Source organism: Nannobrachium achirus, assembly GCF_963921795.1.
Source record: "Nannobrachium achirus genome assembly, chromosome: 13".
NCBI classification, from domain to species: Eukaryota; Metazoa; Chordata; class Actinopteri; order Myctophiformes; family Myctophidae; genus Nannobrachium; species Nannobrachium achirus.
The window spans coordinates 40642145-40666767 of NC_137833.1; the positions used below are offsets into that span (position 1 = coordinate 40642145).

The 24623-nt window shown below is 42.8% G+C and overlaps 4 protein-coding genes across 6 annotated transcripts; 1 reads left to right on the forward strand and 3 right to left on the reverse strand.

The window, feature by feature from the left end:
* Positions 1-72: 72 nt before the first annotated feature.
* Positions 73-5359, reverse strand: LOC308297303 (uncharacterized protein; the record flags this gene model as incomplete). Its single annotated transcript, XM_080740716.1, has 6 exons — positions 73-641; positions 1590-1734; positions 2280-2519; positions 2635-2770; positions 3755-3864; positions 5018-5359. 6 exons carry the CDS (start codon positions 5357-5359, stop codon positions 73-75), a joined length of 1542 nt encoding a protein of 513 aa, XP_080596842.1.
* Positions 5360-7288: 1929 nt separating this feature from the next.
* On the reverse strand, positions 7289-9970 carry LOC308296654 (exocyst complex component 1-like; the record flags this gene model as incomplete). The annotated part of the gene is made up of 1 exon (XM_080739982.1): positions 7289-9970. The coding sequence occupies one exon, from the start codon at positions 9968-9970 to the stop codon at positions 7289-7291; it is 2682 nt and encodes an 893-aa protein (XP_080596108.1).
* Positions 9971-11376: 1406 nt separating this feature from the next.
* On the reverse strand, positions 11377-15515 carry cbr1 (carbonyl reductase 1). 2 transcript variants are annotated; one of them, XM_080740215.1, is made up of 7 exons: positions 15438-15515; positions 14434-14548; positions 13783-13958; positions 13118-13225; positions 12729-12937; positions 11959-12012; positions 11377-11867 (listed from the first exon to the last, which is right to left on the reverse strand). In XM_080740215.1, exons 2-7 carry the CDS (start codon positions 14544-14546, stop codon positions 11694-11696), a joined length of 834 nt encoding a protein of 277 aa, XP_080596341.1. In that variant the 5' UTR covers positions 14547-14548; positions 15438-15515; the 3' UTR covers positions 11377-11693. The 2 variants fall into 2 exon arrangements, with proteins under 2 accessions (XP_080596341.1, XP_080596342.1); XM_080740216.1 differs by lacking the exon at positions 15438-15515 and adding an exon at positions 14806-14937.
* A 185-nt stretch (positions 15516-15700) lies between these two features.
* Positions 15701-23653, forward strand: setd4 (SET domain containing 4). Of its 2 annotated transcripts, XM_080740525.1 has the most exons (14): positions 15701-15748; positions 16346-16485; positions 16836-16919; positions 18489-18584; positions 18968-19005; positions 19139-19227; positions 19405-19641; positions 20152-20211; positions 20425-20554; positions 21161-21335; positions 21992-22070; positions 22809-22889; positions 23038-23161; positions 23261-23653. In XM_080740525.1, exons 3-14 carry the CDS (start codon positions 16844-16846, stop codon positions 23417-23419), a joined length of 1344 nt encoding a protein of 447 aa, XP_080596651.1. In that variant the 5' UTR covers positions 15701-15748; positions 16346-16485; positions 16836-16843; the 3' UTR covers positions 23420-23653. The 2 variants fall into 2 exon arrangements, with proteins under 2 accessions (XP_080596651.1, XP_080596650.1); XM_080740524.1 differs by lacking the exons at positions 15701-15748; positions 16346-16485 and having other exon boundaries at positions 16788-16919.
* Positions 23654-24623: the final 970 nt, after the last annotated feature.

Below are 24623 nucleotides of genomic sequence, written 5' to 3' on the forward strand. Positions count from 1 at the left end.
ACTACCTACAGTGTATATATATATATATACACCTATATACAATTCTTTTTACTTGCTGGCATGTCATTTCTTCTAGGTCTCTACGATGACATAGCCCTGTACCATGTGCTCCTCTTCTCCCCCGCTGGCTCCATCTCTTTCTCTACCTCTGGCTCTTTCCCTCCTTCCATCTAGCGCCCCTCTTTTCGCCCGGTCTGTTTCTCTCTCTCTCCCTCCTGCTTTGTCCTTTGCCATTCCCCTTTCTCCTTCCTTTTCGCTCCCTCTTCCGCTCTCTCCTCCAGCAGTTCCATCTTCTTCCTTACAGCTGTGACAGTCGGTGATGTTGCAGGTCATCACTGCAGAGGGGTGACACAGTATCGGCTGGTTCCCCTCTCTCGGTCCACTCTGACCTGGATAAGAATCATCGTCAACGCTCTCCTCAGCCGAATACCGGAAGTTCCGTGGGGCTGGCAGTGGCACGTCGGCCTCTTCATCCTTCTCCCCTTTCCTCTTTTTTTCTTCATTCTTTGTCTCCCCATCTCTCCTCCTTGGTGCTTTTCTCTTTTGGAGGTGCATGTGATCCATTCTCTCTGCAAGCTCTTCTTCTATAATGGAACCCATGGCGGGTTGCTCTTTGCTGGACAACGCGCTCTTTGGCAGACCTGCAGCGAACAGAATATGGACATTTTAATAGGTGAAACTTGTCCTGTACAATGGTATGGCCAAAGGGGCCTCAACAAACACCTTTTTGCATGGACAGAAAATGTTGATTTGTATGTAACACAAAATGTATTATTTTTGTGTTACAAAGCCAGTATTCCTATGAAAACAGCACACAACATAAAAACCATTCAGTTGCTTATTTACACAAATCGTAACTCCACTGACGTTACAGATGTCTCTCTCTTATAATTATATTTTGTCGAATGACGATGTCGCACATCAAAAATGACCAATTGTTATTCTGGTTGTAAAATCTGTCATTTCCGGTTGACTATGAATTAAGACTTTACCTCCCAACGGCTGGTCCCCTCTCCTTGCTACAGCCCTGGGAAGAGGTTCTGCTCTGTGATCTTCAGACTTCGGAGTCTTGTCTTCTGAGGTCTGGGCCTGTGTTGTCCCAGCTCTCAGTGTAATGTGCAATGAAATGGCAGCAGGACCACTAAGATCACTTTCAGAAGAGACATCACCAGCTCTGCTTTTGTCACCGCTGCTGCTGGTGGTATCACAAACGCTTCTTCCTCTGACACTATTGCTGTTGCTCCTACTACTATTATTCCTACCAACACGTGCAATTTGGTTACCTGCTTTGCAGCTATCGGCATTAATGTCACTGTGCATTTTACTTGCTTTGCTATCACTTCTACTACTCGTGGTACTGGTGGAAGTTGTGGTAACATTATTACCAGTTACATCGTCAGCTTTGCCGCCATCAATGCTGCTACTCACAGCAACACTATCAGCTTTGGCACCATTATTATGATCACTGCTAGTGACGTTGGCAGTCCTACTACTACCATTGCCCTTATCAGTGCTGTCTACACTAACAGCTTTAATACTATTACTGCTGCTGTTTCCTGCGCGTGTTTTGTTTTGTAGAAGAGGTCGACCCCTGATGGCCAGGTCAGGGTAGTTCCTCTGCATCTCCATTATGGATTTGTCCTCGAGTAAATGCCTGGTGGGGGAGGACACTGCTGCAACTCCCAGTCGCAGCCCAGCTTTGACTTTAGGCCTTGCCTCCAGAGAGAGAGGTACCTGGAAAACCCAAACAGAACTTTTGTTTGTTTATTATGTTTATTACGTATCATGTTTATTCTGTGCTATTACATAATTATCTGTATAATACTATAAAATCACATAATAAACAACACATGTACTTTCTGTGAGTTCATTCTTTTTGGAGGAAGCTACAGAGTTGTGCGTAGAAAGTAAATATCCACCGATATTCTATTTGCTTGAACGCAGGACCTTTCAGACTAGCCTGGAAACCATCTGCCATTGCAAAACTAAATTGTCCTCGGCAGATTTGGTCTGGCACCGCTCAGTTGTGATTGGATTTCACTCCCTCCGAAGTAGTGAGGGACCAATCAGGGCACAGTATGCAAATATGGGGTGGCTTTAAGGCATTTTCCTTTATCCGACCCTTGGAAATGCAGGTTCCATACAGACATATATATTAGTCTATTCCAGACTAATATCTAAGCAGTGATAACTAAGCAGTGATATTAGTTTAATATAACATGTTTTAATAATTTTTGCTTATTTATTTTGTTTAGTTATTTTGTTGTTTAGTCACACACCTGTGAGGCCTGGCTGGGCTCCTTGTCGCTCGAGTCATCATCCTCCTCGTTCTCCTCCCTGTCTTCTCGGTCGACCACGGAACAAACCCTGGACACCTCGCTGTCCTCCTGTGTCTCCTCTTCCTCTTTCACCTCGTCATTCTCTTGTCCAACTGTCGTCGTCGCTGAGGGCTGTTCCAAGGACTCTTCCGCGTGGCTGCCATGATGCATGGTTCTCCCCTGAAGAATCTCTGCCCATTCCTGCCGGGTCAGTTTGACAATGGTTATACAGTATGTGACTGCCGGAAATCAGACAGGTGGGCACACAGACAGGCAGATCCAGTTCTAACACCGCTGACGACTTTATGCACATTACCTGTGATCCTTGTTGAGCCTGCTCTGTGAGCCTCAGAATGTGCTGACATTCCAGCCTGGCCAACATCAGCTCAAACCCCACTGCCATGGCTCTGTCAGGATTAGCCTCCTCACTGAGTCTGTACCGGCTGCTGGTCCTGCAACAGAACACGTCACTGTATTTGGTATTTGAACTACACTAAACTGGTGACTGTTGGGGCCTATTCAGGAATGGAGCAATTTACAATTTAGGCATTTAGCAGCAGACGCTCCTAATCCATAGCGATTTACAGTAAGTGGGTAAATACAAGGTAATACATCAAATGCATAGAAATGGTAATCTAGGATCATAGGTAAACCAAGAACCTATCATCAGTATAATAAACATAATAGAAAGGACCTGTAAAGAGCACATTTGTTATGCTCTTATTTCACTCTACACCATGGGTCTTCAACAGGGGGTCCAGGACCCCTAGGGGGTCCTCAGAGTTACTACAGGGGGTCCTCCAAATCTTTGTGTGATAGAAACTCCCCCCCCCCCCTTTTTTTTTACATTAACCATTTGGACCCTAGTGTCCATATTCAGAGAACTTTAACCAAAAATAGCCGATCTACAAGCTCACAACGCCTTGCGCTGCGAGGCGTTGTGAGCTTGTAGATCGGCTATTTTCACCAAAGAGCTTTGGTGTAGAGGGGAAAAAGAGGAGACTAAGTACACAGTGAAAGGTCAATTGTATTACGTATTGACGGCTCAAGTGGTTAAATATCTGAAAACACAAATTGACATAATTCCAAAATACACTGATGATTGATTGTGCTGTCAAACGATGAAACTATAAGGTCTCTACAAAAAGGTTGTGGGGGTCCCTGCTTCATCTCTATCTCAACTAAGGGGTCCTTGGCCTGAAAAGGACCCCTGCTCTACACCAATAAATTCAACAAAAATAGCACATCTACAAGCTCACATTGTGTGGCTATTTCTGATGAACGCTCCTCCCAAAATAGGGTTGCAGGGCGTTCAAGTGGTTAAACAAAAGTGGCGTTTTAAGCATAATTTTGATAATCGCTATAATATCATTAATCGCAATTATTTTTGCCACAATAATCGTGACATGCAATTTTCGTATCGTTCTCATCCCTACCTTTGTTGTGTGTCTGTATCAGGCAGATAGCCTATCAAAGCCAGAACCGACTGGATGGTAGAGCTGCTGAGAACAGGCAGGAGACTGTAGACAAATGTACCTGTAAAGGTCTGACATAGACAAACGGCATGATTTATTAAACCATTAAGACTTGAGGACGATTATTCAAATGTCTTCTAAATCATAAATGTTTTGGTAGTGGTGCCCAAACCCTTTCATGTCAAGGACCCCCAAAATAATATCTTTGGCCGCTGACCCCCATCTGAAAATATATTTTTTTCCAGGGACCCTAAATGCTCAGGATTTTTCAAAAATGTCAGATCAACAAGCTTAGATGATCTTCTGCTATGAGTAGAGAATGGTTTATGACCCGAGGAACTCAATAGCTAAATCTGGCAATTTAAAAAAATGTATATAAAGAAACAATAAAAAATCTTTAGAAAATACAAGGTTTATTTTCTGACAATATATTAAATGGCTTGTATGCACATAGTTCAATCAATGACAATTGACTCGTGATGATGAGATAATGCTGTACTATGTCCAAGTGTTTCCCCTTTGTACTCCATGCTGCCAGTAAACAGGAAATGTCAAACATTGGCCAGTAAGTAGCTAATAAAGATGAGATAAAACTGTACTGATCCATGAGGGGAAATTCAGGTGTCAAGGTTGTAGCAACAGCAGCAAGACTGAAACACAGTCCAGACATGCTGTTGTAACTACAGCATGCCATGCTCTGGCTGGTTGGGAGACTGAACAATACCACTAGGTAAACATTGCAATGACAAAATATTGATCATAGCTGACCATAGATTGTCAACTGATTATTACAGTTAAATATTTTACTTTGTCATCCATTACAAAACAACACAATTTGAAATATGATGCAAAAACAACACAGGTGTATAAGGTATGAGGTACCTGTACCTTTATTTGAGTATTTCAGTGTTTATACCTCTACTCCAAAACTAGTTACTATTACTATAGTTATTTTGTAGATTTATTATTATTACAAAACACATTAACCATTGGCCATTGAAAATAGCCGATCTACAAACTATTTTCAAAATATTTGTATACAAATGTTATAGATTTGAAAGTGAAATGGGACCTTCTGCTTAATGAGTACTTACTTTTGGTACTTTAAGTAACTTTTGATGTCAATACTTTTGTACTAATGTGAGGCTTAATGTCTAAAGGCTAGAATAGGAGGAAAGAATGAAACGAAACAAAAACTGATCGACAAACAGCTCTATATCCCACCTTCAAGGTCTTGAATTCTTTTTTCCACGGGTAGAGGAACAGGTTGACGCAGAGCAACTCCAGAACTTCTGCCGCTTTGATGAAGCCCTTCAAGTAGCTTCTATGGTCAGCAGCAGCAGCTTCACTTCCCTCGCAGAAGATCTCATAGAAGGGGAAAGTTTGGAATCTTTCCCTCGGCTCGGTGTCTGACAGCAGAAACTCGCCGGCTTTCGTTATCACCCGAGCATCATTACAAACTTTCGCGCAAGCCTCGCTCCAAGTGTGACTGTAATATGAGACATAATCGTCTAAAATCTCTTTGCGAGACGTCCTTTCGCCTCCCCCCGGTCCGTTTTTCATCATTTTTCTCAGAGAGAATGCTAAACCTGCCGTCGGTTCTGTATTAAAAGCATATACTGAATCAAACGAGGAAGTGAGAGCACAGTGTGGGTGTTGTTAATATGTGACAACATTATGAGAATGCTGTTTGACAGGCAGGGTTTGACGAGGCGACTCCTCCTGTAATATTATATGTCTGTCAGTAGATGGTGGTAGAGCGCTGCTGGGATTCAAATACTATTTTATCACGACGGCGTAAGGGGATTCCAGACGGTACGCGGTCACCGCCTGCTAGTAATTCATTTTCAATGAGAGGCGGGCGGCTATTTCGTCCGCGCAGCGAAGTTTAGAGGCGGCGAGGCGAGCGGGCGCAGTCCCGTGAAAATCCCCGCGAGCGTGCTCGTTTGTGCATGCGTACGCGGGCGGTGAGAGATGGATTGTGTTCATCTTTGTGAAATACCGCGCAGCGTTTACTCAAAGAGCGAGTGTGTTTGTGTATCACCGCGGCGCGGTCCTCGCAGATCCAAGCGGGAGCCCCGGCGGCAACCGCTGTCCGTCTGTAGAGCGCCTTACACCGCCAGAGTCGACCAGAGCTATTGGTTGGTTGGTTGGTTGGTTGGTTGGTTGGTTGATTGAATTGATTGAATACTTTATTAGCAGTTTACAAAATAGAAAAAAAGAAAGGTAGTACAATACAAGGTCTGCTGAAAGGATTTTAAACCCAAGAAAGCCTATGGCTTAATTGTTTCCATTGGAGTCCTTTCTTATTAGACCTACTCATGGAATAGCAAACACAAGATAATAGACTACTACAATAAACGAAATGCTAAAATATTATAATTATATTATAATAACTCATGTGTTAGGCCTACTTGTAGGCTATTACATTAAGTTTATTTATTATAAGTGTACTAGTAGTCAGTCACTAGTCAGTAATACTGTATTACTCAGTATTAAGTGTACCTAGTAACTGTGATAAAAGATACACAGATTGCTGTAGTGAATTTCATGACCATCAATTAGAGGACATAATACTATTAATACCATTTTGAAACACACCTTCCTGGATTACTGGGGTAGGATTGTGTATAGGTATAGCACCCAAAAAGAACATGATACAGACTATAAATGAATGTATAGGCCTACATGAGACCTTGGATATATACAGAATATAATATAATTTATTATTCCACCTTCTTGTTTTTGAGACAGCATGCACCTATATGCTGCAAATATAAAATGATTATGCAGATTATTTAATATAACGAATATAAATGGAATGTATAAATTAGAGTAGGCTATACGTATATAACAAGTATACAAAACTATTCTATATATACAAATCGTTATCTCAATCCCCAGCCTTTGGCCTGGCGGAGAGAACAATTTGTGCAACATACCCAATTTATTTCCTCTTATTTAGGCCAAACTTAAATCAATTATAGTTCCAGTGCAAAAATGATTAATGCAGTTAAGAAATGAGTCCACAAATGGATTTATGATACATTCCTCCCAACTCTTCGGTTAGACAATAGTTGACTAGACTCTAGTTGACTAGTTGAAGACACTAGTTTCTAGAGCAGAGTCTGATGCTTTTGAACTGGAGGGGGTGTTTTACGCTTGGAAAGGAGCCAGCTTATGGTTCGGGCATCTAGTACCGATGCCACCCGAGCGTCTCCCACTGGGGGCAGACCCCCTCGCAGACCAAAGAGATTACATCTCTGGCCTGAGAACGCCTGGGGATCTCGAAGTTGGAAGTGGATAATGTTGCTTAGGAGAGGGAACACTGGAAATCTCTGTTGGAACTGTTAGCCCTGCGACCAGATTCCGGATAAGCGGTTGAATATGGATGGATGGATGTGTCAGAAACTGATTGACCAATAAAAAAAAGTGGCACCAGACTGTGTGTGCAAGGGCCTTAAAAGTACTATGGTACAAGAGGCTAGCTATAGCCTAATGAGACTGAGCAATGCTAGAGAAGTACTCCTGAATGTCTTGGATAGTGAAGTCCATAGTGGTTTCAAAATCAGGATAACAACGGCCAATCAGTTCTTCAAAGCGCTTGTATTGGCGGATGAACTCATCCTGCATGGAGTACCACACGACCTGCAGAAGACCCTCCTCTTCACACAAATGTATGCCCACCTTCTTGTACAGGTTTTTGAGGCCCTTTTTCACCTCCTTTCCAGGGTACTTCTTGATGATCCTCCGCAGCTCCTGTTTGGTGAAAGCAAACTGGTAGCTCACCTCCTCCTCGTGAATCCGCTGTGCCACATGTGCCTTAACCCCTTCAAAGAAGTGATTAAGTTTGACCAGAGGCTGGCCCAGGGAATCGATGACATAGGACTGTAGGTGGTCTGTGTACTTGCACTTGGCCTCACGCTTCTCATTTTCAAGAGAGATGATCTTCAGACGGGAAAGAGTTGAGAAGATATGGTGGAAGTTCTCCATCATCACCACATCCCGCGGTGTCTTCTGGCTTTCATTGGCTACCTTCTCCACATTCATGAAGACAGCCTTAATGAGTTTCTTGTAAGCAACGTCCACATCTCCCTGGCCCTCCGTGTTAAGGATGATTGTTTCAGCGAGCTTGGCGAACTCCTCAAACCCTTTGACGAAAGGCAGGATTCCCACCTTGCTTTTCTTGGAAATCTTAACCTCCTCCATTTGTCTGATCTTACCAGAAATGTATTTGTCAAAGTTCCTCTTGACAGTGACCAGGACGTTTCGCAGCATGATACCGAGGTAAGAAGCGGGGTCCACATCCTCAGCCATCCACACGGGGTGATTCATCTTCACCAGCATGTACAGTGAGTGGAAGTTGTCAATTTTGACAGCCAGGGCGATGAAGTTGTTGAGCTCCGTCTCAATGCTTTGGAAGATCTTGTTCATCAGACACACCATGTCCATCTCTGATGACAGTGAGTGTCTGTGTTCTCCCTGAGGAGTAATTCTATACTGCACAACTCCATCCAATTCCTCCATTTCAGGCTGAGCGAGGGGTGATGATATTGCAGGATGCTGCGGCAGCTTGAAGAAGTTGCTGACGAAGTCTTGTTCTGCAAGACACAGCACATACAGCTCACTGAGGATCCGCTCGAATATCTTGTCAAACCTTGTGTGGTTGGCTACATCTAGGTCAGAAACTGACATGTTGCCCACATCCAGCAGCGAGGGGGATTGGGAACTGCTGCTGGAGCTCTGCACTGCCAGTTTGTTGAGGCTGGACGTCGAGCCTGTCAGCTTCTCAGAGGCATTTAGGCTTTCCGTTTCTTGTTTGAGTGCACCCTGTTTCTGTGAAGGTTTGGCAAACTTGACTCTTTCCTCCTTGGTAGTACTCGCCATCTTTATCCTGGCGACCTCAAAGAAATGTTTTATTTCCCGTTCATATAATCTGCTAATGTAGTCGACATAGGTCCTAGACAGGCCTTCGTACTTCTCGTTTTGTGTGTTTTTGAGCCATTCCATGAGCTTCGTGTAGCGCAGCAGGTCTCTGTGGAAAGGGCTGTGTTTGGGCAGGGTGAGCTCAATGGTGTGGTGGGACAGGGTGGAGCTCTGGTTGTGGCCCTGGTGAACAAACACATTATTGAGGTGATTGGTGAGTCTTTGGGCAAAAGTGTCCCTCAGTTCGCTGAACAGATCCTGCTGTTTTGTCACAGCCATCAGTTTGTCATGGCCTGGCTGGAGAGCAATGTTCATGCACTGCAAGAGAGCTTCAGAGGCGTTGATGCAGGCCTCAATGCCTTTAGGGGAGGACAGGTCTCCCTCTTGTAATGCCATGATGTGTTCCTTTGACAGGTCCATGTATTTCACCAGGAACTGGATCTCATCTAGCAGCTTGCTGCTGTTGGTGTTGCCGGTCTGGATGAGGCGGTCGCTCAGGGACATCTGATCCATCTGTTCCTTGATGCTCTGCAGCATCTCATCATAGCTGCTCAGCTTGCCTTCGATGGTATCCACCTTGGCCAGTGCCTCATCCAGGAGCTGCATCAGGTTGTTCACCTCGTTATCTGACGCCATGATGGACTGGATGATGGCCCCATCTAGCACCTGCAGCTCACTCGTAAGCATTCCAGCGAAAGCCTCTGCATTGGAGATGGCGCACTCGCACATCTCCATCATGCTCTCGATGTCCTTCTCACGTGTGTTCAGCTTTTGGTAGTCATCCAGAGGGTCCTTGTCATCCCCAGGAACACTTTGGCTCTCGCTGCTCAGTACAGACTCTTCCATCAGCTGAGAACTGATGTTCACAAACTCCACCTTCTTCCTCAAGTCACTCTCACTGAGCCTCCAGATGCAAGAGATGAAGGCGTGCTTCTCAGCTGTGCTGCTGGCCACCCAACGGTAGACCTTATCAAAATGAAGATCGAAATCGGGGTTTTCCTTGCTTGAATCTTTGGAATCCACTTTCGTCAGGCCTTGAAGCTCCCAGGCCATCTGTCGCTTGTAGAAGTCCCCTTTGTCGGACTTCTTCACCATAACCACCTTAGCCACGACAGGCCTCTCTGTTGTGACAGTAACGCACAAGAAGCAGCTCTTCTTCTTGCCTGCCTTGCACACATTAACAATGGTGAGGAGGCACTCATTGTTGGGTGTGAAGACATCCCTTTGGAGGGCATGCTTAATGGCTGTCATGATGGATGCTTTACTTTCCCTGGCAGAGATAAATACCCTGTTCTTACATCATATATATGTCATATTATTACTTGTGCCAGCAGAGCGAGCAAGTACTGTGATCAGTGCAAGTAGGTCAATTATGGCCACAAGTGCACAAGGTGCAAGTTGGCAAGTCTAGTTTCCGTCTGCACAGGGGACTTAGACAAGGTTGCAGCCTCTCACCTATCTTATCTTATTAGTGGGGTTGTCCAACAGGGCAAGCAGACTATATAGGCTTGATCAGGATTTGAAGATTAGTCAATCTTCACGTCATCATCAGAATATCTATCTATATATTAGGGAAACCTACTGTACGTCTGCGTGTCTGCGCTGACGTCATCCAATAGGAAAACCCTTGAGAAATCACACAGTGATGTCATCCAATGGGAAAACCCTTGGAAAAACACAATCGGGTGATGACGTCACCCAGTTCATGTCCCAGGCCATATATAAAGGCCACGAGAGGGGCCTCTATGCCCGTAGCCAATCCGATGGCCATAAACAGGCATTTGTCCAAACATTGAGGATTGGTGGATAGATAGGTGGACATTTCAGCCAACCAGACTATAATTGGGCCAATCTACAGAATATTTCAAGGTTCACGTGACATCATATCATAATAAAATGGGTGGTGTTGATATATAGACAAAATAGACATATATACTTTGTGGTGGTGGTGTATGAGAAAAATTAGGTTCAGCACACTTAGACACTAACTCTGGGAGAGTCAGGGATCGAGTGATGACGTCACTTTCATAAATTAGGTTCAGCACACTGTCAGGAATCGAGTGATGACGTCACTTTCATTTAAAGATTTGTTTTTGGGCTTTTATGCCTTTGATAGGACAGTAGACTGACAGGAAATGGGGGGAGAGACGGGGAGTGACACGCGGCCAAGGTCGTCCGGATCGGGAATCGAACCGGCAACGCCGGCAGGCATCCATGCCTATGTCGCAATGCTTAAGTGGTATGTGCCCGGACCAGTAGGCCAGCAGGTGACCGATAGAGCACAACACACCAAAAATGGTAGATTGCATTAACTGTCCCTGATGGAAGGTTTTCTAATTGCACATAATTGGTGTGTATCCGATTAGATGGTCAAAATGTGCCTAACACAGTGGCATTAAGAAATGTCAAACTGCCTTACTGCTCTTCCACAGAAATCTAATATTGGACGTAGTTATATTCAGCCCTGTAAGATTCCTAAAGTACATACCTGTACATCTTATGAGTATGAAAGACAAAAATGAGAACACATAAAACAAGGTGAGTGAAAAATTATGTATCAACCAATGGAAAGGGAAAACATATTTATCAAGGTTTTTATTGTTTTAGCAGTTTTCCATTTAATACAAATATTTTCCCCTTTCACCCCCCCTCCCCCCCAAAAAACAAAAAAGATCTAAAGTTATTACAGGTAAAGCCAAGAAGAATATACAAGTGCACTTTTTTCTCAGATGAAATGAATCTTCATAACATAAGACAGTAAAGGTTGGGCAGACAAAAGATTTGCTGATATTTTATGCATTATACTCTGATTCTAGCACTTGCCTTACCTTGTTTTATTTCTTTGAACTAAGGAATGCAATTTTGGAGTGAAACTCGTTCTGTGGCAGTGGCATGTTTTGGTTCACCAATGTATAAGGTGAAACATGTACATATTCGTACAGAAAGACGCATACTCATCCCTCTTTCTATCCTATCACCACGGCTGTACTTCTTTGTCAGAGACAAATTTTCCATGGGGATCTGTGGCTCCTGGGGGCAGTAGGGACAGGTAGACTGGAGTTATAGCGCCCTCGTCTGGTGACTTGGGGGCTTTAGAACCAGCCATGTCTGTTCTCACCCATCCTGGACAACAGGCATTCAAAAGTATCTGTAATAGCAACACATATGTATATTAGCATAACCTGCAGTGAGGGGTTCTTTTGTTAGTTCATTTAAAGCTGTTGTATTTCAGGGGTTACCTGGTCACCTGGTCTCTCCTTAGACAGCTGGCGGGCTAGGATCATTGACAGAGCCTGTAAGATGTGCACAAGCATACACAGACATTAATAAGGACTGTAGTCTTGTGTCTCCACAACCTCTCAGGACTTCCATTTTCTTAGCTTGGCATGCTTATTGCTTAGCCAATCTGGCATGCTTAGCTAATTGATTAACACCCAATATACATTTCTGAAGCATAATGATGATGTTCAAGGAAGTCATTGGATTCCACTCATTTCAGTACAGTATGAAAATCTACTTGCAGAAACGATTTTTTTTTAATTTTCTTTTGTAATCCAACAGTTTATGGTGCCTTTGTTTTTCTGTTTGCGTTGTAATGCATTTTAAAGCACAAAAGCTCAAACATCCATTACTTCTTAAGCACGCAATTATGTTTAGCCAACACTGACTTGATTATTCAGGTAAGTTCAGTTACATTTTAATGACTGGAGAAAATGTAAACCAATATGAAATCTAAAAAATAAAACTATTACCTGGAAAATAGTTTATGTATGATACAAATAATATAAGAAAGAGGCAAACATTTTGAAAATAGCTGATCTACAAGGTCTCAAGGCCTCGCAACACAAGGTGTTGTAAGCTTGCAGACCGGCCATTTTCACAATATTTATCTGTGGAACCGGATCAAACAAAATGTAATGCCTGCCCTCAACACCTACAAGTCAGGTTGGGGGGGTTCCCACTAGTTCAAATATGATTATTTTGGGGGGTACCCAGACTTAGATCATACCGTTAGTCCAGTCTTAGACACGCCGTATGCGGTTTCAGGCCAGCCTCCTGCCTTGTGCTCGCCCTTCTTGGTCAGCTGGACAAAGCTCTGCATCATTCCCACCAGCTCGTCCTCCGCCAGGTCCTCACTGCGGAGACGCTCCTGGAGGGCGGGGCTACAATTGTTCAGGGTGCGAGAGCCCACGAAGCTGGAGACGTTCACCACACGACCTGTACATGTGCAAGCATTAAAAAACACATACTGTACATGATATACTTGCAGGCGAAACACACAGCCTGCATACTGTATACATGTACACACACATACAGTAGTACACACACACACACACACACACACACGATATAACCAATGGTTGCCATGTTCCGGCCATTGCAGTTGTATTGCCGTACCTCCAGGTTTGATGAGAGGCATGAAGTGAGTCAACATGTCTCTGGTGGCAAAGAAGTTGGTCTTCAGAGTCACTTCGGCCTGGACGTCAAATGGATCTGTGGCTGCATCTACAGATACAGAGAGAAACAAAAACAGCCGGTCAAGACCAGTGTTGCATTGCTGATTCAATGTTTGGGGGTAGGCAATTTTCAGGACGTCACACGCCTACTATACAGGTCTATTGATAAGCATACAGGCTTGTTTCTTTGAGAAAACAGAGAGAGGCGTGACACTGGTCGGAAAAGATATGGGTCGGTGATTGCCCGTGTGACAAGAGCAATACAACACTGGGCAATAGTCAATTCATCTTTTATTTGCAGAGCTGCATATCCGGTACCACTTAAACCCTCCATAATTGGTAAAAGGTATAATATACCTACTTGATACAGTGTTTTTTTTTCACTCTCTACCAAATCTCTTTGCCAAAAAACAGCCGATCTACAAGCTCACAACGCGTCGCAACACGAAGCTGTGTGAGCTTGTAGATCTGCCATTTTTTGGTTTTCCACCCCAGGATAATGGATGTTGGGGATATTTTGATTATTGCGATAATATCGTAAATCACGATTTCTTTGGTCACAATAATCGTGATATGAAATTGTCATATCGTCCCATCCCTACATACTTTTGAATGCTATTCCAGCGTTGTTGACGAGGACGTCCACTCCTCCATATTTGTCTTTGAAGTATGCTGCTGCAGTGGTGATGCTGTCCAGGTCATTGATGTCCAGCTGCTGAAACAGAGGTTTGACTTTGAGTCCCTCCGAGGCCAGAGACTCAACTGCAGCCTGGCCACGACCACTGGAAAACAAAATTGTATTTAGTCAGAAACATATTTCTCATAATACAACATTAATTGTCATAATAATATAATGTTTAGATTTTTTTTCTGTGAACATACCAAAGTTAGTTTTATTTAAGATAAAACGTGATGATTTTTCTTTGCACCAGTGTATACCAAATGTATAGCAACAACTCAAAACTCCCTGCCTAAATTTGACCAGAAGTGTGGCCTCTATAATTTATTAACGCAGTGGTTCTCACACCTTTTCAAGTCAGGGACCCCCAAATTAATATTTATTTGGCCGTGGACCCCCATCTGAAAAGGTTTTTTTTGTGTCAGGGAACCCATATAAATGGATAAAGTGGTTAAAATGATTGTGATGCTGTATTAAGTATACTTTTGCCAGGGACCCCCTGGAACCCCCCTAGGGGTCCCGGACCCCCTGTTGAAAGAGGTGACTTAAGGTACAGAATCCTCATGGAGTGTCTATACCTGTCTCTGGCAGTGACATACACATCTCCCTGGAACTGCTGACAGAGTGCTCTGACTATGGCCAGGCCAATGCCCTTGTTACTGCCTGTTACCACAGCAACCCTGGTAGACATGGCTGCGAACAGAGAGAGAGAGAGAGAGAGAGAGAGAGAGAGAGAGAGAGAGAGAGAGAGAGAGAGAGAGAGAGAGAGAGTCTGTTGAAGGAGAACAGAAACCAGAGGACTGCTGATGGGGATGCTATTATTGCTGACATATAAACATATATACATAAAATGATCTTATAGGTGTTGATGGTCCTAGCTGTACTGCTAAAATTAACATGTGGCAAAAATACAATAAAAGTCCAAGCATTTGGGAGTATGAATGACTGACCTAATCTCCCTCGCCTCTGTGTACCAAGTGTGTAGGCAGGCTATTCACCATGACTCAGCAAGTTGCTTGAATTTGAACTTTTCCCTACAACGCTTATCCAGGGCGGGGATCTCATCCAAAAGAGATCTTATCTTGAAATACACAATCCTGACAGCATTGGACATCCACAATGCTACATTGACACAGAGTCACCACTGTGGTGTTAACTTCTAACAGTGCTACTGTCTAATTTCAATTAATTTAATCAGTATATGGACAACAAAATACACATTAATTAACTAACATCAGATCACTATTACATCATCTGATAAATCATAAAATGTGACAGATTTAGCCAAAATGGCTAATTTCTGTCTGCTGTCCCTGGTCAGGATGAAAAAATTACAATTGAACCATTTTATATGAAATTGAATGATGAAATGAAGAGAATATAGACAGTGGTATAGCCACACTTGGAAAGTCATGTTCTGCAGAATGAATAGCTTTAAAACAATGCTGCAGTGCTGCTATTGTTACACAAAGCTACAGGCTGCTTTGTATCAAAATGTTCATGCTTATTAAAATCCTATGTTTACTTAAGGTTAAATAACATGCTCGCACCATGTTAATGCAATCTAAAACGAATTCCTTACTTTAGATCGTCTTCTTGTTGTGCTGCTGGCTGCTAGACTTGTGGTGGTGTGAACTTGTGAGTGGTGGTGGGTGGGAAAGCGAAAGCGTGATCGTACTACGGCGTCGCGTGCAGAAAACAGCCGATCTACAAGCCCATGACGCGTCGCACCCGCTACGCGTCGTGGGCTTGTAGATCGGCTGTTTTGAAGATGAGGCAAATTCCGTCAATTGTGCGCAGCAAGGCTGCGCATACCCGGAAAAACACATGACACGCATGGCGAGAGCAGAGATATGAAAGGTCTGGTCACTGGTCAGGAACACAAAACTAAAGGTAACATACTAGTTACAGTGTCATTAATTATTATGTTAATGATTAACCTCTATGTTGTTGACATTGGCACAGATATAGCCCAGTGTGTTATATGGATTATGTTTAGAGCAGCCTGGAATTACCAAACTATCTGCTGTTGTTTATCAACAGTGTCAGACAGAAGTGGACAGTACAGCTTAATTACCAATTACATTATTATTACTATCTGGTAGACAGTCACTGTGTCAGTAGAATAGTAATTCTGTAATAGGTAATTCCACTTCCTCAAATAATGTTTATCTTATTTATTATTCTCAAATTCTAATTTAGCTGAATGCAATGAAGATTGAATAGCTGTCAAAAACAAATGTAATAGCAATTAGCAAACATGTAGATTGATTGCAAACTTTGAGACCTTGTACCTGCTTGGCCAGTATCCCCATAATAACATTAAGGATATTTTCTCATTGTCAGGTACTATGCTGCCACAGTCCACCCTTAGAATGATTATTGCATGAAATGACTAATAGTTATAATATAAAATATTGTAACTTATCAATGTATTGGTGTGAAAATTAAATTGTTATATACTTGATATTTGTCAATATCGCACATCAGGCCAGCTGTATTCTTCATGTGCAGTGACCAGACAAGCAGCAGCCTTTTCTATGGGAGTTTTTGTGATGTCCGTGTCGGCCAAAGTTTTCCATGCAGATGTATCAACTGGCCCTTCTACAGATGACAGCTGTCTCTGAACAGTAAGTACAGAGAATTAACAAGCTACCTTCTTGTCCCAGATCTTAACCACTCTCAACCTGGCATCCCTTATTTGGGCATGTCACAAGTAAAATAAAAATATTATTTTCAAAATCTTTAAAGGTTTTTCAATAATAGCGAGAAACATCTACAAGCTCAACGCATCACATAGCGGTGCGTTGTAAATAAACAAAGTATAAAATAGCGCTTGAGTGCCTTTTGTTAATTGTTGTTGTTTTAATTCCAGTTTCTCAATCCTGTCCTGTGCTTGATTTTGCAAGTCCGACCACCAGTCATTTAAAACTGTACAGTATGTCTTGGAGAGAAAGTTCAATATCACTGATTAACACAGAGAACATTATGAAGAAGTGTGGCTGTCGTACTGGACGAGCCACAAGGAAGAGGCGAAGGAAGAAAAAGAGCCCCTACCAGTCAGGTAGTGTTTTTTCTTCTTTTAATTCCTTAATCCGTTAAGACCTGAGGCCGATTCTACAAATGTCTTTTAATCAGAGGCGTAGCCATGGGTGGGCCTGACTAGGCCTAGGCCCACCCATTTCGTTTTTGTGCCCACCCAAAAAAATAAAAAATAAAAAATTATATATTTTTTTTATTTTTTTTATTTTATTACATATATTATATTTGCCAGACCCATGAAATGGGTAGGCCTACATAAGCAAATGTCTGTCGGTCCGGGTTTTCTATATAAAGGGTATATATGATGATGACATGATGATGACATGCCTACAAAAGGCATGATGTCATAAATGATGATGACAGACAGGGGGTCTGGCACAACCAGGTTGACCTGGTCTAGTTTTTATAGCATATTAAGTCATTTTGATGATAGTCGCATCCTTACAACAACTAAAATAACATAACATCATCATGTGGACGCTATAATGTGCAACAAGCGTCCTTCCCTGCTCGCAGCCAAGCATGTCTAGACTAGTGTGTCATGTAATTCTAATTTAGTCCATTTACTTCCTGTAAGTAGTCGACTTAAAAATAAAACCAATTGCTTATATATCATCATATTACGGCAGGGTCTTATTTTGAAATCCACCGTTACAGGAAATGCTTAAGCGTGTTGGGCTACTTGTCAAGAGTTGTTGCAGCCTGCACAATGTATACAGGATTCACGTGGATTATACTGACTCAAGCTTTTGGACTAATCTAAAGTTCATATTCATGATATGAAACCATGCTCCTGGGACTTAAAACAATACACAGCGTTTGAAAGCAGCAATAGGTGAGTGAGACTGGTTAATTACGTTCTGCTGGCTTGGCTGTTTTTGTTGTGGGAGAGGGAAAAGCGTCAGAGCTCTGATAAAAAGTTGACGGTGCAATTAAACATTTCGGTCTTTTCTCTTCATAGTTGTTTATTTTGTCTTGCACCAGTGACTAGGCTACTGGGTCAGTCTGCAATATCTCTCTGTGATACATTAGCGTTGTGCTCCGTGTGTATAGTCTTATACTAACAGGAGTGTTGTCAATTAAAATAAGCATCTCATGCCGTCATGTTACCGGCTTCTTCTCTAATATGCCATTCTGTTTTTGCACGGCTGGAATGACCCGCGCATCACTAGTGGACACCACGCATGAATTGATTATTTAATCATGCAAACCCGACCCAAATCGCACCAGAAGACCCGATCCGAAAAACATGGATTTTTTTTCGCGCGCACCCAGGCCCACCCAGTTGGGCTCAGGCCCAGTCGCCGGTTCGATTCTGTCTACGCCACTGCTTTTAATACCCAACATTTTTCTGAAAAACGTTGCTGTATCAGTTGTGCTTGTGTGTGTGGGGGAGGGGGGGTGTTCCAAAATATTGCAGATCTATATGTATATCTGCTATTTCGGAATAGCCAAAGTATAAAATAATGGCTAAATTGGTTAAAATATAGCTAAAATCTAAAATGACACAGATCTTTCCCGGTTAATATGCTTGAGTACAAACCTCCCTTCGTCCTTATATCTGATTCTTTCTCTCCCTTTCATTCCCCAGTCTCCTTGTGCCATCAACCCCAGTACGTTTCGTTAATGAAGTTTCTTCACCAGCGTGGATTCACCTCTATTCTGCTGCAGCCAAGCCACTTCTCTGGTAGATTTCTGGTATTCTATAGTTAGTGACCTAGCCTCGCGTTGCCAGACACTAATCCCCCCTTGCCGGTGATGGAGACTGGCAACACAAGGCTAATAGGGACCATCCTCTGTCAGATCTGGCGTGCGTGCGTGCGTGCGTGTGTGTGTGTGTGTGTGTTTGTTTAAATTCAGATTGTGTTGACCAATGTACTCTTGTAGTGTAGGCCAATGTAGTATTTTTTGATAAAGACTACAATGATGTACATATTGTTTAGAAAAGATTACTGAAATGGGTGTTATACAGAGGGACTTTAAAGCCATCTGATCAGTGGACTCGAGGCAAAGTTTTTGATATTGTATTGTTAACTAGTAGTTTGTTAACTATATGAAACTTCTTACCAGATACAGGACGAGGACTGCAGGCCCTGGTGACTATAAAGGTAAATCGACTGAACATAATGTATTATGCTATTTAGTAAGCTTGATAATAGAGTATTGAAGTTGTCAAATTTCAAGACTGCACATTTATAGTTATACGAAATAATGAAACATCACTGTCTCTCCCCCTGTCAGCCAGGCCAGATGTTAATCTCTCTTCCACTGTCATGCCTCCTCACAACCTCGACTGTTCTGAAGAGCTACCTTGGCCACTATATCAAGAGGTAGAAACTCTCATATTCAGAACCCTTACATGTCTCAATGTGATACATGCCCTTATTCTTTAACACCTTTCCCACCTATTGTCGGCTACTCTACTTCGAGGAAATATTAAATTAATCTCAAACAAGCCTGTAGACAAACATACACACATCCGCTACATGCTGCTTTTTCATTCACAGCTGGAAGCCCCGTCTCTCTCCGCTACTGGCTCTCTGTGTCTTCCTTGTGTGTGAGCGACACAGAGGAGAGGATTCTGACTGGCTCCCATACATCAGCGTCCTTCCCACTACTTACACATGCCCTGCTTATTTCCCTGATGAGGTCATGGCTCTTCTGCCAACAAGTGTGAGGAAACAAGCTATGGAGCAGAGGAAGGCGGTGTTAGAAATTCATTCTTCAAATCAGGACTTTTTCAGGTGGGTCAGGTCAAGAAAAGCCAGTTAAACACAGTTGAATACACAAGAGGGAGTATTATACTGTGACACATCAGCACTTGTAGAAAGCCATAGTACAGTAGATAAGCATAACATTGCCATTATCACAGTATAGCACAACCTTGGGTGGATAATTGTGGTTTTTACCACGCTCGGGTGGCGCAGTGGTAAAGTGCCTGCCCACCACTGTGGAGGTTGTGGGTTTGAATCCACCGTGGCACAAGTGTTTTAGAAAATAGTTGAAACTTTTGAAATTATTTTCAAATTAATGTCATGCACAATATTTACATTAGGGGCAGGGCCTACATAGTTTCTGACAGCTGTCAGTCAAAACACATAAATGTAATGAATGTGGTATTTATAAAAGTCACCCTGGCTTATCAATTAATCAAACTTGATGGTAAGTTGCGTACAGTAAGTGCATCAAATTCAGAACGTATCCCCCGGATCTGTTCATTCTAATGTCTATCATGTTCTGATTGGCTAATACAGATCCCTACAGCCAATCCTGAGCAAACCTGCAGAGGAGGTGTTAACATATGATGCTTTGAGGTCAGAACACACACACACACACACACACACACACACACACACACACACACACACACACACACACACACACACACACACAGAATAGTATTAGATTACTATCTTTATACAAAATAAATACTTTTTACTGTGCAATGCACCATGCATAGGTTCTTGAGAATCACTGAAGTAATGACTAGATGTGTTGAGTAAAAGCCCATGTCTCTGTCCTGTTAGGTGGGCATGGTGTAGTGTCAACACACGCTCCGTCTTCATGTCCCACCTACCCAACCCCTTCCTGTCTGGAGAGGATGTTTATGCTCTGGCTCCCTTCCTGGACCTGCTCAACCACCGGCCTGACATACAGGTTCATATCACTGTACACAAAGCTATTCGTTAATAACTGATGCTGGTAACATTACAATGTTGTCAGCCAATCAAATACATGGAACTAACAGTGGGATAATTGAAATCATGCTGGCCTATAAATTAGTCAAACTTGATAGTAAGTTACTGCTGACAGTTAGGTCTGAATGCGTTAACATGCCGGGAGCATGCGTTAACATGCTCCCGTTGAAAATATGCAGCTGGCGATGTCATTGTCTCCTTTAAAGGACCATTTCACCTCTGGGACAACCAGATCTTATTTTATTGTTGTTTGGGACACGATCAACACAATCCTGAGTTATCTTTTGTGTTCAATCTGTGTTTTTAGATATTTTAGTATTTCAGCATGCTACAAAGCATCATATGATCATATATGATGCATGCTGAAATACTAAGAAAGTAAAGTAGGGTAACCATATTTTCAGCCACTCAAACCGGGACGCGAACCACTGTTGCCTAAAACCGGGACCCTAAAATCAATGCGCACGTTACCACGCACGTGCCCATTCTCTAGCGTTCGTGCACGCGCACATACGCGCACACAGATTTGTGTAATACTGTATGTTATGTGTGTGTATTTGTCCAGGTGTCAGCAGGTTTCAATCACGCAACAGGATGTTATGAGATCAGCAGTGGTGTCGGGGTGCAGCGCTACCAGCAGGCTTTTATCAACTATGGCTCTCATGACAACCAGCGCCTGTTACTGGAGTATGGCTTTGTCGCCTCTGGCAATCCTCACAGTGTCGTCTATGTGGACACAGGTGACATGCTGCAGTCAGTCAACAAATCAATCGCTGGCATGTGGACAGTCCACCAGGATGCCACCTGTAATGTTGTCAAACACTTTGAAGCTGTTGCATTGACAGGGAATTTGAGTCTGACTAAAGCCTATTTAAATCTTGTTCTTCGCTTGATAAATCTATCATTCTTTGGCAAGCAAGACCGTCATGCAACAAAGTATAAATTAGACTTTAACCCATTAAAACCGTGAAAGCGTCTGTGTCATTTTGGATTTTAGCGTTGGCTATTGAGCAGATATACAAGCTCACAGTGGTCACTTCCTGCCACGTTGTGAGCTTGTACATCTGCTACTTTTGAACATTTTCGAAAATATCTTGAAAGTGTTTGCGAATTACGTAAAAGTTTGAGTACTACTGATTTAGAAAACATTTTTTTAATCGGCCTCAGATCTTATTGGGACAAGGCTGGGCAATTATAAACCAGGTCTGTAAATGTTTTGTTCAAAGGGTGTGTCCAGACAGACAGTATGTCAGAATCTTAAATCAACTGTATAAACAAACTGCGTTTTTCATGCAAGAAATTTTACTTGGTTGGTTGCTCTTTACTGTCACACAATACTACAAAAAGTCTACTGTAGGAATACATTTTTAAAAAGCCTTCCTATTTGGTTCTCCAGGTGTTCTCTGTGAGATTGTAAGAGGTGACAGAAGTTTGGAGCAGAAGATCAAGTTCCTCAAAGAGAACAACTTTGTACAGTAAGATTGCATCAGCTGTCCACTGTCTCAACCTGTGGCATTGTGTAACATTGTGGATGTCAAACGCTGCTCAGTATTTTGTAACTTTATCATGTATTTCAAGATCTCTTGATGAGATGCCCACCCTGTATAAGTGTCGTAGGGACAAGTTCAAATTCAAGCAACTTGCAGAGTCATGGTGAACAATACACAATTTTGTGTATCGAGGCGTGGTGGGAGACCATCTGAATGCTAGTTTGACCATACAGCTATTACGGTTCTCAATCTGTGGGTCGCCTGGGGGTCCCCAAATGATTTGGGGGTGTCCCCATGACAGTAAAGTGACAATTTAAAGACCTTTAATACCTAATACCTATGAAATTAAATGAAAAAATACCCTTAATGCATCAAAAGTAATCAACAAACTACAGTATACTATAAAAACAGGTCGAACATTGGCCAAATTGTCAAATAATAAGAGAAAGATCTACAAAAGCTTGTAGATCGGCTATTTTCATAATATTTATCTGTGGAACTGAGTCAAACTAAATGTAATGCCTCAACTTCTACAATTCCAAAGTGCTTGTCAGGGTGGGGGTTCAAATATGATTACCCACCAAACAAAAACGGCTTTGGTTAGCTGCATAATTTCCTTTGTGTTTACAGTTAACACAGTATTATTGCATTTGCTAAAATTAAGTGATCCCATGGAATGGCTCTGACTTTTCCCTCCTCTTTCCTCTCCTCTTTTTCAATCAGTAACCTAACAGTGTCTAGTGAAGGTCCTAGTTGGAGGTTGATGACAGCTCTCAGAATTTTGGCACTACCTCAGGCACTATAGTAAGATTATTTCTCTCACATACATTATATGGAGTTGTATTTTGTATATTTATTTTCTATCTTCTGGATATGTTATTGCTGTCACTGAGTTACTATCTTTATAAGGCGGTAATTATGGATTGGTCTGTTTCTGTATGTATCTGTGAAGTCCCCAGTGGAAGTCTGTGTTACTTGGTCAGCAATTGACTGAGGAGAGAGAGCAGTGGTGCAGCCAAACCGCTTGGACTCTGTGTCAACACTTACTACTGGACACACACACAGTATTAGATAAGGCAAGTACCTTAACCCACACACTGCCTATCCCATCCAATAAAGCTGTTTAACATAAGAACACTTGGTGTGAGCCTAAATATATTTGTGTGTGCATGTAGATTTCCCATCTCTACAAGCAGTGTGATGTACCAATCAGAGAACAGCTGGATGTGGTCAGATCAATCAGAGAAGAAGAGCGATGCATCCTAGGAAGGTGTTTGGAGGTGCTGCAAGGCATGCAGAGACAGCCGTTGTCATGCCAGCCTGAAGACACGTGACTACAGTATAGGGATATCTGACAGAAAATGTGGACTGTCTCGTGTATTTTTTTGAATTAGTTTTAACCAACGGTCATGTGGTCAACGTCGTTTTGCCTCTGGTATGAATGGAAAGCGCTCCAGTATCAAGGACTTTATCAAGGACTTCCTGGAATGCTACACAAACGGGGCCGGATCTCCCCATAGGCAAGGGGGGGCATTGCCCCCCTAAATGCCCTGTCTGCCCCACCAAACAAGATGGCATGAAAAAATAAAAATATATATATTTCGTTTTTTTTTTTTTTTTTTTTATATATTATGCTACAGCTGTCGCACCACCAAAACCAACACCATTTCATTATATATACATTTTAAAAACTCCGATCGCCAATGCCATCTCTCTCCCTCTCTGCACCTCAAAAGAAGTAAAACAAATAATAATGTTCCAGCCAGGCCAGCAGCTCCGCCCCCGATATGCGTTGAATGCGTAGGAGGGAACAACAGCAGTCAGTCTCGTCTCGACAGACAAGTACACGCACCACTTCTGGTTGCCAACTAACTTCAGTTTTGTCCAGTGCATTAAGGAACTAATCGAGAGAAGGAACAGTTTGTTTTTTAGTTGTGCTTGCAGCTTGTTTCACTTTAACTTCTGTTCTCTTTCTCTGGCTCTTTCGGTCAATATGCGTCGATTTCTGGTTTCTAAACCTCGCGACGCGAGTAGCACTGCTGCTACGGCTCCAGTCAGTCCAGAGGCAGGCTCCGAGCCGTCGTCGACTCGGGGTACAGCTGCTCCTCGACCCGACCCAAACCCTAACCCCCAATTGAGTTCCACAAGCACGGCAACAAGCTGAAAGCGTCGCCGTTCGCAACGCAGCAGCGGCCGCCGACAACAGCACACAGGGAGCAGGAGGTAGAGCTGCTGCTCCTCGACCCGACCCGACCCAAACCCTAACCCCCAATTGAGTTCCACAAGCACGGCAACACAAGCTGAAAGCTTCGCCGTACACGACGCAGCAGTGGCTTAAGCACAACAGCACCATCACAGCCCGCTAATCTTGTGTTTCCAAAACGTCATTTTGGCAAGACAGCACGCGCATTCAGCCCGGGCTGGTATCGTGGAGGAAGACCATGGCTGGAATATTCAGTGAAGCTAGATGCGTGCTTTTGTTTTCCTTTTTCCTTGTCGCAAATTTGGAGGAAATATAATGTCATTGTCTGTCTAGTG

Bases quoted from the DNA above. Each gene is read 5' to 3' on its own strand.
- cbr1 (XM_080740215.1), bottom strand. From the start codon at position 14,546: ATGTCTACCAGGGTTGCTGTGGTAACAGGCAGTAACAAGGGCATTGGC. The intron at 12,938-13,117 runs GTACGGCAATAC...GCACATGTACAG, and splicing joins GCCTCTCATCAAACCTGGAG to GTCGTGTGGTGAACGTCTCC. The intron at 12,013-12,728 runs GTATGATCTAAG...CACATCTTACAG, and splicing joins TGTCTAAGACTGGACTAACG to GCTCTGTCAATGATCCTAGC.
- setd4 (XM_080740524.1), top strand. From the start codon at position 16,796: ATGTCTTGGAGAGAAAGTTCAATATCACTGATTAACACAGAGAACATT. The intron at 20,212-20,424 runs GTCAGAACACAC...CTGTCCTGTTAG, and splicing joins TTAACATATGATGCTTTGAG to GTGGGCATGGTGTAGTGTCA. The intron at 20,555-21,160 runs GTTCATATCACT...GTATTTGTCCAG, and splicing joins ACCACCGGCCTGACATACAG to GTGTCAGCAGGTTTCAATCA.